General features: G+C 38.7%; 1 protein-coding gene across 1 annotated transcript in view; it reads left to right on the plus strand.

The window, feature by feature from the left end:
* CTSO (cathepsin O) overlaps window positions 1–12,804 on the plus strand; it is a 28,340-nt gene extending 15,536 nt beyond the window's left edge. Inside the window, exons 5-8 of the mRNA XM_012448491.2 lie at window positions 483–604; window positions 8,283–8,446; window positions 9,330–9,422; window positions 11,686–12,804. Coding sequence (XP_012303914.2) covers window positions 483–604; window positions 8,283–8,446; window positions 9,330–9,422; window positions 11,686–11,720 — 414 coding nt within the window. The 3' untranslated portion in view covers window positions 11,721–12,804. The remainder of the gene's footprint in view (window positions 1–482; window positions 605–8,282; window positions 8,447–9,329; window positions 9,423–11,685) is intronic.
* Window positions 12,805–16,535: the final 3,731 nt, after the last annotated feature.

The following is a 16,535-nucleotide window of genomic DNA, read 5'->3' on the forward strand; positions in this document are numbered from 1 at the left end:
TTTTTTTTTTTTTTTTTGTGATGGAGTCTCACTCTGTCTCCCAGGCTGGAGTCCTGTGGTGCTATTTCAGCTCACTGTAACCTCCACCTCCTGGGTTCAAGTGATTCTGCTTCACGCCCGGCATATATATATATATATATACACACACACACATATATATTTGTACAAAAAATACCAAAAATCAGTCTGGCATGGAGGCACATACCTGTAGTCACAGATACTGGGGAAATGGAGGTGGGAGGATCACTGGAGCCCAGGAGGTGGAGATTGCAGTGAACTGAGATACAGCCATTGCACTCCAGCCTCAGTAACAGAACAAGACTGTCTCGAAAGAAAAAACAAATAGAAAAAGAAAAGAACGCAAAGTATATCCACACGACGAAGGTGTGTGAAATTGAACCTGTTTTGACACAGTGAAGTAAGTTCTATTTGATTTATAAAACAACTGACAGTAAACATTTTTGGTGATTGTTTTCTTTTAGATGCAAGTAAAACTGGTGAAAGATTCAGAATATCCTTTTAAAGCACAAAATGGTCTGTGCCATTACTTTTCTAGTTCACATTCTGGATTTTCAATCAAAGGTTATTCTGCATATGACTTCAGGTAAAGATCTTATTGTATTATGCTTTTCTTTATATATTTTTTAATTATGACCTATTGACTATTTAGTTAATAATTTGATTGAAGGCATCACTGCATACTCTTAGTCATTGTAAAACCTACTTTTTTCTAGAGAGACTAGCAATTACAATGGAGTGTTGTAAATGTTGTTTCTTAATTATAATCTACTTATTTTTCCATGTGTCATTATAATAGAAATAACAAATTTAAATTCTGTTTAAGGTATAATATATATGTGTATTTATTTGTTATATTTTATTTATTACTTATAAATTATAATTAGTGCATAATTTATATTTATATATACCACCTTCATCTTATCAAATTTAGGTGTTATAATACTATTAGCATATTTCAATCTTAACAGTGAGTTTATCCAGAATTGCTTTGTATAGACTCTGCAGCCAATATCGAGCAGGCTACATATCAGGAAGCGTATTTTGAACAACCTCTATGTTCTTTGCGTTTTTCAAGACATCAGCCATTTGAAAACTATAACACAAAACTTCAGATTGGAAACAAGAGGGAAGCGTATACTACTGAGGATAAATTATGTGGCACACACCAGAAGCATGATGGGAATGCAGGAGTAGATAGAGACAGGATGAGGAAAAGGACTTGTGTTGGAATTGAAGAGCAGGGTAACTGGATAGTTTCAGGGGAAACAATCATGAAACATGCTTTCAAAATACATGAAAAACACAAAGCTAGCTGGAGAATCATCACGACCGTTTGATAGAGTGCAAAATAGACGTTCATGGGTGAAAAGGACAAACGGAGACCCAACCGACTCCTGGCTTCATTAAGAAAATATGTAATGGGAACTTTGCAGTCTTTTGAAACAGATAAAACAGAGGAACTAAATTAAATTTGGATAAGGTAACAGAATTCCCTATGAATTACTGGTCCTGAATATAAAAGAATCCCTTGATCCAGATGGTATCTACCCATGGGATATGAATGAAGTCAAGAGTGAAATTGCCTCCTTGAACAAAATGTATCTGTTTAAATGAGCGTAAGGGTGTCAGAGAACTGGCAGGTTGTCAACACAGCTCTGGTCTGCAACAAGGGTCCTCAGGGTGACCCTAGGAACCATATACCAGACAGCCTTAATTCCACAGCTGGGAGGCTACATAGGATTTATAATAAAATGTACAGGGTCACTGAGCACCTTGGTCAACATCTCCTTTGGGGGTAAAGGTAATGTGCTTTCTAAAATGAGAAAGTATGCTCTATAAACTGTGAGCTCCTTGAGAGTATAAAGGAAGGATGTGTACAAGAAATACCTAGATTTTCAAAATATCATTAAAAGGGATTAAGGGAATCCCATTTCATCATAGGAAATTGAAAAACAAATTAAGAAGAAGCAAAAGAATAATAGGCATTAGTCTGAATTAAGGGAAAGAGAGAATGCAGGAGTTATGGGCAGAGGTCCTAGTCAAACTCTCTTGTTTATAGTGAAGATTACCTCTAACAGTACATTGCTAAGCTGACAACATTTGACTGCAAGAAGATCTTTCTTTGATTCATTTATTCAATCAAAATATTTACTGTCTTTTTTTTTAAGTTCTGGGGATTTGGCATAAAACAAAACAGACAAAGACCTTGCCCTCATTAGTGATTGAGACAGACAGTCAACAACAAAAAAATAAAAACATGTATGGCATTTTAACTGTGATAGTTTCCAAAGAGGACAAAAGAAAACAGTGTGAAGAAGAGGAAAGACCTGGTAATAGGGGGAGTATACAATTTGAGAAATAGTGGCCAGGCAAGGCCTCCCTCACTGAAAATGTCGTGTTCAAGTGAAGACTCGAGGAAGTGTGTGGACTTAACCATGCATCTGGGGGAACAATGTTCCCAGCAGAGAGACTTCAAATGCAAAGATAGTGAGGCAGAAACATGTCTGGCATGTTAGAACAATGATGGAGCCACTGTGACTGTAGTGTGGAGAAGAAAGAAAAGACTAGTAGGAGATGAGCTCATACTGTCCCTGTGTTAGTCTGTTTTCATGCTGCTGATAAAGACATACCCAAGACTGGGAAGAAGAAGAGGTTTAATTGGCTTATAGGTCCACATGGCTGGGGAGGCCTGAGAATCATGGTGGGAGGCAAAAGGCACTTCTTACTTGGTGGCATCAAGAGAAAATTCGGGAGAAGCTAAAGCTGAATCCCCTGATAAACTCATCAGATCTTGTGAGACTTACTCACTATCATGTCAATAGCACAGGAAAGACTGGCTCCCATGATTCATTACCTCTACCTGGGTCCCTCCCACAACATGTGGGAATTCTGGGAGATATATTTGAAGTTGAGACTTGGGAGGGGGCACAGCTAAACCATACCATTCCATCCCTGGTCCCTCCAAATCTCATGTCCTCACATTTCAGAACCAATCATGCCTTCCCAATAGTCCCCCAAAGTTTTAACTCATTTCAGCATTAACCCAAAAATCCACAATCCAAAGTCTCATCTGAGACAAGCCAAGTCCCTTCTGCTTATGAGCCTGTAAAATCAAAAGCAAGCTAGTTACTTCCTAGATACAAAGGGAGTACAGGTATTGGGTAAATACAGCCATTCCAAATGGGAGAAATTGGCCAAAGCAAAGGAGTTACAGGGCCCATGCAAGTCCAAAATCCAGCAAGGCAGTAAAATTTTAAAACTCCAAAAGGATCTCCTTTGACTCCAGATCTCACATCCAGGTCATGCTGCTGCAAGAGGTGAGTTCCCATGGTCTTGGGCAGCTCTACCTCTGTCCTTTGCAGAGTACAGCCTCCCTCCTGGCTGCTTTCATGATCTGGCATTAAGTGCCTGTGGCTTTTCCAGGCACATGGTGCAAGCTGTCAGTGGATCTACCATTCTGGGGTCTGGAGGACAGTGGCCCTCTTCTCACAGCTCCTCTAGGCAGTGACCCAGTAGGCACTCTGTGTGGAGGTTCTGACCCCACATTTTTCTTCTGTACTGCACTAGCAGAGGTTCTCCATGAGGGCCCCACCCCTGCAGCAAACTTTTGCCTGGATATCCAGGCATTTCCATTTATCTTAAGAAACCTAGGTGGAGGTCCCCAAACTTTAGTCCTTAACTTCTGTGCACTCGCAAGCTCAACCCCATGTGGAAGTTGCCAATGCCACAGCCTGAGCTCTGTGTTGGCCCCTTTCAGCCATGGCTGGAGCATATGGGACAAAGGGCACTAAGTCCCTAGGCTGCACACAGCACAGGGACCCTGAGCCTGGCCTATGAAACCACTTTTTCCTCCTGGGCCTCTGGGCCTGTGATGGGAGGGGCTGCTGTGAAGGTGTCTGACATAACCTAGGGACATTTTTCCCATGGTCTTGGGGGTTAACATTCGGCTCCTTGCTACTTAGGCAAATTTCTGCAGCCAGCTCAAATTTCTCCACAAAAAATTTGTTTTTCTTTTCTACTGCATCATCAGGATGCAAATTTTCCGAACTTTTATACTGTTTCTCTTTTAAAATGGAATGCTTTTAACAGCACCCAAGTCACCTTTTGAATGCTTTGCTGCTTAGAAATGTCCTCTGCCAGATACCCTAAATCATCTTTCTCAAGTTCAAAGTTCCATCGATCTCTAGGGCAGTGCAAAATGCCACCAGTCTCTGCTAAAACATAGCAAGAGTCACCTTTGCTCCAGTTCCCACAAATTCCTCATCTCCATCCGAAACCACCTCAGCCTGGACTTTATTGTTCATATGACTATCAGTATTTTGGGCAAAGCCATTCAGCAAGTCTCTAGGAGGTTTCAAACTTTCCCACATTTTCTTGTCTTCTTCTGAGCCCTGGAAACTGTTCCAGCCTCTGCCTGTTACCCGGTTCAGAAGTCACTTCCACATTTTCAGATATCTTGTCAGCAACACCCGACTCTACTACTACTAATTTACTGTATTAGTCAATTTTCATGCTGCTGATAAAGACATACCCAAGACTGGGAAGAAAAAGAGGTTTCATTGGACTTACAGTTCCACATGGCTGGGAAGGCCTCAGAATCATGATGGGAGGCAAAAGGCATTTCTTATATGGCAGCGGCAAGAGAAACTGAGGAAGAAGCAAAAGGGGAAACCCTTGATAAAACTATAGATCTCATGAGACTTATTCACTATCATAAGACTAGCATGGCAGAGACTAGCCCCCATAATTCAACTACCCGCCCCCCCCGCTGCAGGTTCCTCCCACAACACATGGGAATTCTGGGAGATTCAATTTGAGACTTGGATAGGGACACAGCCAAACCATATCAGTCCCCAAGTCATAGCCTCAGAGCAGGATATTAGAAGAATGGCCCTGGAGATGAGAGATGAGGGGTAAATACAGATTAATACTGCTCACAGAGTGAAGAACCCTACACAGTTTTTTATTGGAGAGGAGATAAGAGAGAAGGGAGTCTAGGAGGATTCCAGGCCTTTTGATCTGAATAACTGAAAAATAGAATCACCGTTAATTAAACATGAAAGTCTAAGACAGGAACAGATTTAGAAGGAAATGGCAAGAGTTCAGTTGGAACATATAGGAAGTGATCCCAGGAAAGACTGGTAGTGGGGTGGGGAAATGAGAGAACTGGGGCAGCAGGGTTTCTTGATTAAGCCAATTATTGCTGTGGCTAACCTTGTGCTTAGTCCTACTAGGAAACTCTGGTGGTGAGGGGCAAATGTGCACTTCAGTGCCATCCCACCCAAGTTGATCATTGTTGTCTTCCCCGATTCATTAGTTGAGAGTGCAGCTGGGGATAGAGATGGGGACAGGGCTTGCTTTCCTGGTTCTATGAGGGAAAGTCCTCAGGGAAAGAGCTGCAGGATCTCATTGTTGCAAGTTGGGTGAGTGCACATTGCAGTGGTGACAGAGGATGTGGGAGGGTCTTCCAAAGCATTTGCTATAACTAGGCACAAGACCTGGTCCTTTGTACTTCAATAATACTATTTCCATGTAAGATGGATGCCTGAGACTCAGGGAGAGCCATACAGCTAGTAAACGGTGAAGTCAGATCAGAACTCATATCTGTTGAACCCCAAAGCTTGTGCTTTTACACTTTTATTCCTGATGCTATTGGTAAGGTCATGAGGTCTTAGGTTTCCAGCCAAGTACTCCTTAATACATTGTACAGAACCTGAAAATATCTAAGAAAGGGAAAATCCTCTGAAGCATAAAAACATAACCTGATTTTAAAGCAAAATGACCATTCCCACCCAGGGTTCTTCATGAATTTTTGTTTATCAGGCCCCAGAAATCTCAGAACTCAAACTGTAGTATGAGAATGACTGTATAAAAAAACAAAAAGGGTAGGAACCTATTACATATAACAAGAGTCAGAAAAATTATAACAGTATAACACATTGAATTCTAGGGAAGATGAGATGGATTTAAATGTACATCTTCAAGTGTCAGTAACAGATCAGACTTGCCTTAATCACTGCATCTTGATGACAATAAAATTTAGGAAAATTCTTCAAAGACTGTAGGTTTTGGAAATTATTAATCTATGAAATGAATAGTAAGCTCATGGAATCAATGTTTGATAATATAACCAGTAACAATATACATGTTGATAATAGTTCTATATTTGGGCTAATAATTGAAATTAAAATGCTGTCTGGACTATATTTGAACTCCCTAAAAGCTGACATCTTTCTGAAAGACAAATGATAGCAATGCCACTCAATCCTGCTTATGAATGAGGCTTGTCATTCTGTTTCTTACTTCTAATTCTGATATCTTTTCTTCAGCTCTGACTCAAATCAGGGATTATTACTAAATTTTTTTTTTTATTCTGCAGCGTCAGTTACCCTTTGCATTCTAAAAATAAGGGAGGGACAGCGGAGCATGGGGAGTTGGGAGAGATAGCATGGGGGGAAATGCCAGATATAGGTGAAGGGGAGGAAGGCAGCAAATCACACTGCCATGTGTGTACCTATGCAGCAATCTTGCATGTCCTTCACATGTACCCCAGAACCTAAAATGCAACAACAACAACAAAAAAAAAATTCTACTTCTTGATCTTTCTGCTTCTCTCCTGGTTTCACTGTAACTGGATCTTTGATGGGATAAACTTCCAGTAATACTTTTATTATCTTAAGTTGATAGAGACAGCTGTGTTCTGGTTGCTACAGAGATTCTTATATATATCATACTTAAATCATGAAAGAGTCAAAGAATTTTGATACAATAAGATACACTTTATACACTAAATCTTATGGGGAACAAAATTAGTTATTAGATGAGTTAGAAATTAGGGAAATAAATAACCTATTGCAAACTTGGAGTATAACTTATTTATGTGCTGGGTGTGCTACATAATTTATGTTTTGCAAAATTATATCCCATAATTTTATCCTAGTATGAAAAAATTATATCCATATGATTCTGCATGATAGGTTGAATGTCTGCAGTTAGAATTTGAACCCAGGTGTGGGATAATTAAAAATCTATAACCTATCATGATGCCTTTTAAAAATTTTATAATTTGACCTGTCTAATCTTAGTTAATATGAACAGTTTTACAGAGCAAAAATTAGAAATATCTACTTATAAATCTCAAAGAGCAGATATTCATGTTAATATATAACATGAATAAATGTATAAAATCAATATGTAGTTTCTATTTCAATAAATTACATTATTATGCATTCAACTTTTTCCTCCTCCGTGGACAAAATATTCCCTCTCTAGAAACTGGTCTCCAGCTGGTCATCATGAAAGATTATTTACTCTTTCAAGCCACTGATTCACCGCTGGCTTACTATAGCAGTAAACTACCAAATGCTATCTTAATGGCTTGAACTATTAGGAACTTGGTTTCAGTATCCTTCACCCACGAAGCTGACCTTTGAAAAATGTAAATAATGATTTGATCACTCACTTGTAAGATCGATGAAGGACAAATGTTGTGTAATATGAGACTTTCTGTCCATGTGTGAAAGCAATAACTGTGTATTTTGCAAGCTTTACCACTGACACCTAGTTCTCCTGGCATCTTAACATTTCTTCTCTTTTTAAAATATTTTGCTTAACATGTTTTCTATTGCAGAGTTATATTAGCCACTTTTGAATAGCCCTTCCCTGTAATTTCTGTATTTGACAGTCACTAACGTAAGTTAGTCTCTTGATTCTCACGGTGTGGCAGAGATGGCAAGATGTCTCCAAATATCCAGTCTTTCCACTTTCCTTATTAAAAGAAGCCCTATATCTTAACTACTTTCCAGCCAGCTACAGAACTCATTCCCCATCTTCCTTTAAGCTAGACTTAGCCATATGACTGAGTTCTGGCTAATGAGATCCATGAAGATATATGTGGAAGTGTTGTGTGTTATTTCTGGGAGTCTTCTCAACAGAGATGTAGCACTTCTCCTGTCTATTTCCTGCTGTCTTAAATATGTGTTAAATGGCTGGACTCCCAGCAGCCATCTTGGACCAGGAATGGACCTTGAAAATGGACACCTTTGTATAGCAGCACAATGATAGAGAAAGAGCTTGGGTTCCTGACATCCTGAAACCCTATCGCAGTCCTAGACTGCCAGTCTCTCAGACTTAGCTTCCATTGTTTAAGTCCTTTGTAACTGCAACCAAACCTACTCAGAGTCATACACAGATTATATAGATCATTTTTATTTTTACCTTAAAAACTAAATTTTCTAACCAAATATTTCTTTTTTTCGTAGTAACCAAGAAGATGAAATGGCTAAAGCCCTTCTTACCTTTGGCCCTTTGGTAGTCATAGTAGATGCGGTGAGCTGGCAAGATTACCTGGGAGGCATTATACAGCATCACTGCTCTAGTGGAGAAGCAAATCATGCAGTTCTCATAACTGGATTTGATAAAACAGGTAAGTGCTGATAACACTCAGTTGATTGCTTTCCAGCTTAGACACTGATTGCAAAGTGATCACCTTCCTGTAGAATGTTGAAAATTGGTTCTGCTATGGCTAAGTCCTTATAAGACCTTCACAACTTCTCAACGATCTTATGGGTATAAATGTCTTGTCAGATTTTACCTATCAGTTTTTGGGTAGATATCTTGTTAAAATAATGATAATTTTGTCATTATAAAACTTTATGTGGAATATTTAGAATAATTGTTGGAAAAAGGTAAGTGCATATTATTTTATCATAGATACCTAACAATTCTTTGTTTCTTTGTCTAATTCCTTGGAAATTAATGTTTCTTTTCATTTTATGCAGTCCCTGCATTGCGGGAAATGAATTCAAACACCTATTTCTACTGATTGGTGTGTGTCCCTAAGTACTGCTTTGGTTTATTTAGCTAAAATAAAGTAAGTTAGGCTGGGCACGTAATCCCAGCACTGGAAGGCCAAGGCCAGCCCATCACTTGAGGTCAGGAGTTCAAGACTAGCCTGGTGAACATGATGAAACCCCGTCTCTACTAAAAATACAAAAAATTAGCCAGGTGTGGTGGTGGGTGCCTGTAACCTCAGCTACTCAGGAGGCTGAGGCGGGAGAATTGCTTGAACCAGGAGGCAGAGGTTGCAGTGAGCTGAGATCATGCTCTAGCCTGGGTGAGTGAGCATGAAGAGTGAGACTTCTTCTCAAAATAAATAAATAATAAAGTAGTTTAAGTTATCATTACATTACTTTTCTAATCTTTTTCTTAGAGCTACTACCCTTGTCAAGAATCCAACTTAAAGAAACTTAAACTTTCATAACAAATTCGAGTTTTCAGGGTTCATTACCATTTATGTTTCCTTGTAGGAGGTACTCCGTATTGGATTGTGCGGAATTCCTGGGGAAGTTCATGGGGAGTAGATGGTTATGCCCATGTCAAAATGGGAAGTAATGTTTGTGGTAAGTCATGAATTTGTGTTTAAAATCTCAAGATAAATATTAAGGAGCCTATTTGAATACATTAGAGTTACATATACTCAAACCACTTTAGCAGTAATAATTTTGTCCTTTAACCAAATGATAAAAATTAGTGTTTTACAAACAGAACTGTTGCACATATTCATATTTGAAAAAGGAAGACGGCCCTCAGTAAAAAATGTATATTACATATATATCTCAAAACATAAGGTAATAATTTACCAAGGTTACTTTAGAAAATAAATAAACATACAGCCTAGGAAACTGAACTCCTGCAGTAATGTCTTCTTGTTCCAAATTTACATTTCATAACTATGCATTTTTCTTAATTTGTATATTATAATATCTGTTCAATGATTATTGAGAGTTTTTCTTTGTTTTAAAATATACAAAAACTGAGCATTAGTATTGTCTGTGACTTCATACGCCCCTTGCCACCTACAAAATTCTGGCAAAACACCCACTAGAATTGAGAGGCTTAGGCAAATTCCAAACATGCTTTTTTATTGAATGACAACTTTTTAAATTAACCACCAACCAAACTATAATAGCTAGTTAAGAATTTTAGCCATATTATAAAACCTATATTCAAACCTATATTCTAAAACTTTTGGTCTGGAAAGCAACATATATTCTGAATCAAACTAGACCCAAACTAAATTACATATTAGAGCTATCATGTCATTTCTCATTACAATTCCTTCTAACATATATATAATTTTTTAAAAATGCAGAATCTTCTGGAGATAATGAGACTATGTATGTAGTGTATGTAGTTATAGAAAAATTTGAAAGTTAATGTTGAATGACTATTATCCAATCATTCCAAAGGCAGAATCCATGAAAGTTAATGAATGATCTATTCTATCACCCTGATGAGACGGTTTTAATAAGTTATTCATTGAAAAAGTCAACATCACAGAAATGTATTAGCCAGAGCTCTAGCAACCTCATCAGGCCTCCACTTTTCAGCATCACTGGGGGCTTGTACATCTTTGGAACTTGCAGCTAAATTACTGATGCTCATCATTGAACCCTTGCTGCTGGACATATATTACCTCAGACTGCAGCAGTGGTGGATCCTGGATTTGAGCTGAGGGGTGACTGTTTTCAAACATCTGACAGGAGAGTTAAAATAACATAATTTAAATATTGGTTCATAATTGCCTCAATTATAACTGCATCCCTCTCACAACCTTCCTCCATCCCTCAGCTACTAAGGGTGAGAGGAGATAATTTCTGCTCTCTACCTGCATTCATGATGTCAATCTTAAAGGGCATGCCTGGTTATTAATCATACAGGGATTGAAATTCTTCCTGAAACTGAGTATTGCCTGAAAGTTAAAATGATGTCATGTTACTCTCATGAAAAGTGGTATAAGGCAGATAGTATTTCATAGCCACAAGGAATTTCAAAGGTATGGTTAGTTACAATAAAGCCAGTCTTCAGATAGGCTGTTTATTGCTTTTGCCATGATGTTGCAATCTGTGTTCTTGTGTGTTAAGAAAGCATAGCCCACTTGTGATTTATTGAAGTCTTGTCCACATTCAAATTTTAGAATTTGAGTTATGAAATTTGTATTTAAAGTAATTCCTGGCCAAGTGCAGTGGCTCACATCTGTAATATCAGCACTCTAGGGGGCCGAGGCGGGTGAATCAAAAGGTCAGGAGTTTAAGACCAGCCTGACCAACATGATGAAACCCCATCTCTACTAAAAATACAAAACATTAGCCAGGCGTGGTGGTGCGCGCCTGTAATCTCAGCTACTCACGAGGCTGAGGGAGGAGAATCGCTTGAACCCGGGAGGCAGAGGTTGCAGTGAGCTGAGATTGTGCCACTGCACTCCGGCCTGGGCAACAGCAAGACTCTGTCTCAAAACAATAATAATAATAATTCCTTAAGTTATTTTGCCTCTAAGAAATACTGTATTAGTTCAATACAGATTCCAAATGCATTCATTTATTCAGTTAACAAGGAGTTTTTGTTGTGGATTTTTTAAATCTTTAAAATTATTTTAGTTTCTTAAAACAAAAATATTAGGCATACTTCTAATATGCCTAATACTCTTCTAATGTCTGCTTTTGATGACTCCATGTTTACATTGACAGGCCATGATAAGTATTATGTTATTTTCTTAGTAGATACTAACTCTTTCTGAACCCAAATGAAAAAATGCTTTAATTAACAATTTAAAAAGCATCTAATGAGGAAATACACTAATAATTCCCTTTTTTTTCCCCTCAGGTATTGCAGATTCAGTTTCTTCTATATTTGTGTGACATTTTGGGCAGATCAAGAGACAACGACAGAAATGAAGGTTTTCATGATGCAGCGTAACATAGCACTTCCAAGCATTCCTCAACTTCAAGTTTTAGCAGCTACCTACGAAAGATTCTAAGGCCTAGTAGGATTTAAACTAAGTTGCAGAATGTTCCATTCTTGTAGAGAGATTGACACCCAAAGGCAGCTGGACAGACGCCAGCACAGAAGCCTGCAAGGAAGTCTGTGGAACAGTTTCTGGCCCTGAGAAGAAATTCAGATTAGGAGTTATTTTAGGCCCCTGCAATTGAGGGAGGCTGTTGTTTGTTTTTGTTTGCTTATTATTTATTTGTTTGTTTGTTATGAGATATTTCGGGTGGGACCAAAGAGGTCATAAGAATTTATTTTCTTTTGTGGGGTGTAATCACTAGCTTTAGATTACCCCTACACACAAGAAGGGCCAACCTAAAATTATGTGTGCCTTGTACAGTTAGTTATATTAGCAGCCCTCTGAGACGGTGTATTTGAAGGATTTGAAACACCAGTTGCTTTACCTCAACAAATGGTGCTTACCCTTTGAATAGCAGAGTGACCATGCAGAAGGAAGTAAAAAGGCAAAATCTCTTCAGTTAAACTAAAATCAAATGAACTGTAAGGCAACTCCATAAGTTACTTCTAGTAGCATTGCCTGAGAGACAAATTATTATTTGAAAATTGTTATTGTGAATAGGAATCTAGTAGATTGGATTTCTTTGTTCTTTTTATACTAGAGAACAAAATATTATCTCACATTTTCTCCATCTCTTTCTCTTACTCTTTACCAAGTTTTCCTGGCAGTTTGGCCTCCCTCTTCCATGACTAAAGAAATAAGTCTCATTTTTACTTTCCATTTCTATTTTCTTTCTTTTTTTTTTAGATGGAGTCTCACTCTCTCACCCAGGCTGGAGTGCCGTGGTGCGAAATTGGCTCACTGCAACCTCCGTCTCTTGGGTTCAGCCTCCCAAGTAGCTGGGACTCCAGGTGCGCACCACCACACCCAGCTAATTTTAGTATTTTTAATAGAGACAGAATTTTGCCATATTGGCCAGGCTGGTCTCAAGCTCCTGACCTACCTCAGCCTCCCAAAGTGCTGGGATTACAGGCGTGAGCCACGGCGCCTGGCCTCCATTTCTATTTTCTAACCACTTACTTGGCTCCCTTTGTCTCTATACCTTTACCAACATTAGGATCTCACCTCTTTCTTACCCCCCTAATTCATAAGCACCACTCCTATCAAAGTCCCATCTCTTTAACCCTGGGTATCTGCCAGAACATGAGTTTTGCAGACTCTCTGTTCTCCAGTTTTCCCCTTAGTTTTCCCGATCTCCTATCCAAACTGCTTCTTTGTGCACCTCTTTTTCTTTCCCTTGGCTCCCAGTCTTGATCCCTGTGATCACTCTTGCATCACTAATTGCATAAGTGATTTCAGGTGCAATTCTGAGTAGCCTGCATCTGCGCAGTGATCAGTAATCCTGTGTGCATAGAAGGAACACTGTGTGCTGCTCATGACGTGCAACTCTCGGAAAACAAGCCATGTCTCGTTAGCAGTGTACGAACCTTAGAGCAGAAGAGTTGATCTTCTGATTGAATATAAGTACAACCATATTAAATGAGTCAATGCAAGAAAATTATTTCTAATACTGTGTATGTACATATTTCTTTTCTAAAATTTATCATACTTTTCTAATGTATATGACTAACAGAAAATATTAAATGCAGCAGCAACCACAAAAAAAAATCAAGGACATCTTTTTTCTCTCACTTTTGCTCTTTGTTTATCCTTCTCCATGATTAAACAAAATAAAAAAACAAAATGCTGTATTTCTCTTATTACACCAATCAGAACCAATCCCAAAAGAATGTGTGTTGACTCAGGTTAGAGTTATTCCAGGAAGACAGATATTGACATTTTAATTGATAAATATTCTTATTATCCAGGCATGCCAGAAAAGAACTATGTCCTGTTTGTTCTAGTTTGTGTTCGCTACTGACTTTCTATGTGTTATAAATGCATTTCTAATACTCTTTTTCAAGTGCTAAAGGATTTTTAAAATTTCAGAATGATTAATATGTTTCTGCTGTTCTGAATTTTGATGACATTTACAATAAAACAACTTACATTTGACTTTGGTTTAAAAAGAACCCCTTCTTAAGTGTATGGCTTACATTTCGTCAACACAGTATTAAAGTGCTTTATATTTACACTGTTTTCTCAGCTCTAAATATAGCCAGCTTTTGGTTTTCTCCCTAGGCACTTTAACCTCAATGTTTGCAAAACTCCATTCATCATCCTCCCTAATTTCTCTCACCGCCTCCAACAAAAAGCTCCTTTACCTCTTAGAGCCTCTGTTTTGGTTAACAGAATCAACATTATGGAATCACCCAATCAGTAAAATTAAGACAAATCCTAAATATTTAAGCAGGTCATCTAGACCTTGGTAACCCATCACCAAATCACCTACCTCCTGTGGCTACTGTTGTTTCTCAGTTGCATGTTCTTTAGTGTCATTTATCTCCATTATTCAGTAGCCTGCTCATTATACTCTACGTCCTTAAATCCAGACCGGAAGTCTGGTGACTCAGATCGATGTTCTTATAGTCAGTCCATCTACTGTATTTCCCCTGCATTTACATTTCTCAAAGACATCATCAGTTGTTCTGTTTAAAACTAGGCTCCCAATGCCTGTATGATACCATGCAAGCTCTTTTAAGTGAGCTGTCATGAAGAAGCCCCTCTCTGCCTTTTTAACTGTGGTCACTACTGTGTTGCATAGGTTGATTGCTGTTATGTTGTTGCCCGGCCATAACAAACTACTTGAAGTCCAAGCAATGAAATCCTCACATAATAATTAGAAGTCATAATAAAAGTCATCAATATGTTTCTGGATGTGGTTTCACAAAGACATCAAAGTTCATACTAAATTAGCCAACCTTACAGTGATTTTCTAACCCATTTAAAAATTATAAAGTGGCTCAGCAGCATTAGAGGCAAGTGTGGCTGGGCAAGGGTGGGAACTTGCAGTCTAAATTATTTTGATATTTACATTAAGAATGACTGATACATCCTTTGATAAAACTCTTGCAACTTCTAGCGTAGTCACACCAAGAAATACAGGTGTAAAGAACTAAATATAACCATATAGTCTATGCGATGGTTTAGCTGTGTCTCCCCGCCACATCTCACCTTGAATTGTAATAATCCCCACATGTCAAGGGCAGGGCCAGGTGGAGATTTGAATCATGAGGGTAGTTTCCCCAATACTATTCTCATGGTAGTGAATAAGTCTCATGAGATCTGATGGTTTTATAAATGAGAGTTCCCCTGCACAAGCTCTCTTGCCTGCTGCCATGTAAGATGTGCTTTTGCTTCTCCTTTGCCTTCCACCATGATTGTGAGGCCTCCCCAACCATGTAGAACTGTGAATCCATTAAGCTTCTTTCCTTTGTGAATTATCCAGTCTGGGGTATGTCTTTATTAGCAGCATAAAAACAGACTAATATAACAGGCTAAGAAGGGAGTTATGGTACTGGCTGGGGTGACTGACCCGGACTGTCAAGATGAAATCAGTCTACTACTCCACAGTAGAGGTAAGGAAGAGCATGCGTGGAACACAGGCGATCCTTTAGGGTGTCTCTTAGTATTGCCATGCCTGTGGTAAATGTCAATGGGAAACTATAACAGCCCTATCCTGGCAGGACTGCAAATGGCCCAGACCCTTCAGGAATAAAGGTTTGGGCCACTTCACCAGGTAAAAAATTGCTACTTCCTGAGGTGCTTGCTGAAGGCAAAGAGAATAAGGATGGGGTAGTAGAATAAAGTAGTCATTGATACCAGCTTCAGCTATGTGACCAGTTGCAGAAACAAGGACTGTAATTGTCACGAGTATGTCCTCCTCATTTTGTTGAGAACATGTTTGCGCATATAAAAACTTGTACTAAGAAAATATATTCAATTTATTTTCTTTTGTTTTCCTTTATGATGTGATGTAAGATTTATTGACTTCCTATCATTATTTAAGCATCGTTAACTTTATGCAATAGCATTTGGGTTGGGGATTGGTGCACTGTCAGTTGTACAAAGATAGCTATATTGTGTTAGGTATAATTATGATCTTATTGTCTTTATTTGAAGATTATGTATGATTTCAGGAGATGTGTTTGGGTTCAAGTTGACAAAGAACTTGAATTGTTAACTTGATTGGATTGAAGGATGCAAAGTATTGTTCCTGGATGTATTTGTGAGGGTGTTGCCAAAGGAGATTAACATTTGAGTCAGTGGACTGGGAGAGGCAGACCCACCCTTAGCCTGGGTGGGCACAGTCTAATCACCTGCCAGCGTGAAAGCAAGCATGGAAAGAACAGACCTGCTGAGTTGTGTATCCCCCATCTTTCTTCCATGCTGGATGCTTCCTGCCCTGCAACATCAGACTCCAAGTTCTTCAGCTTTTGGACGCTTGGAATTAAACCAGTGATTCACCAGGGCCTCTGGGGCATTCAGCCACAGACTGAAGAATACACTATTGGCTTCCCTACTTTTGAGGTTTTGGGACTCAGACTGGCTCCATGGCTTCTCAGCTTGCAGACTTGTCATGGGACCTCACCTTGTGATTGTGCGAGTCAATATGCCTTAATAAACTCCCCTTCATATATACATTTATCCTATTAGTTCTGTCCCTTTGGAGAATCCTAATACAGTCTATTAAAAGAATGATAAACATTGACAAATGCCATTTACACCAATATTCTAAGGCACTTTGGTAATAAAATATCTATTAACCTATTCTTTTCCTGAGAAA

Source organism: Aotus nancymaae, unplaced genomic scaffold (genome assembly GCF_030222135.1).
Source record: "Aotus nancymaae isolate 86718 unplaced genomic scaffold, 86718_ANA_hifiasm-v0.15.2.pri h1tg000033l, whole genome shotgun sequence".
NCBI classification, from domain to species: Eukaryota; Metazoa; Chordata; class Mammalia; order Primates; family Aotidae; genus Aotus; species Aotus nancymaae.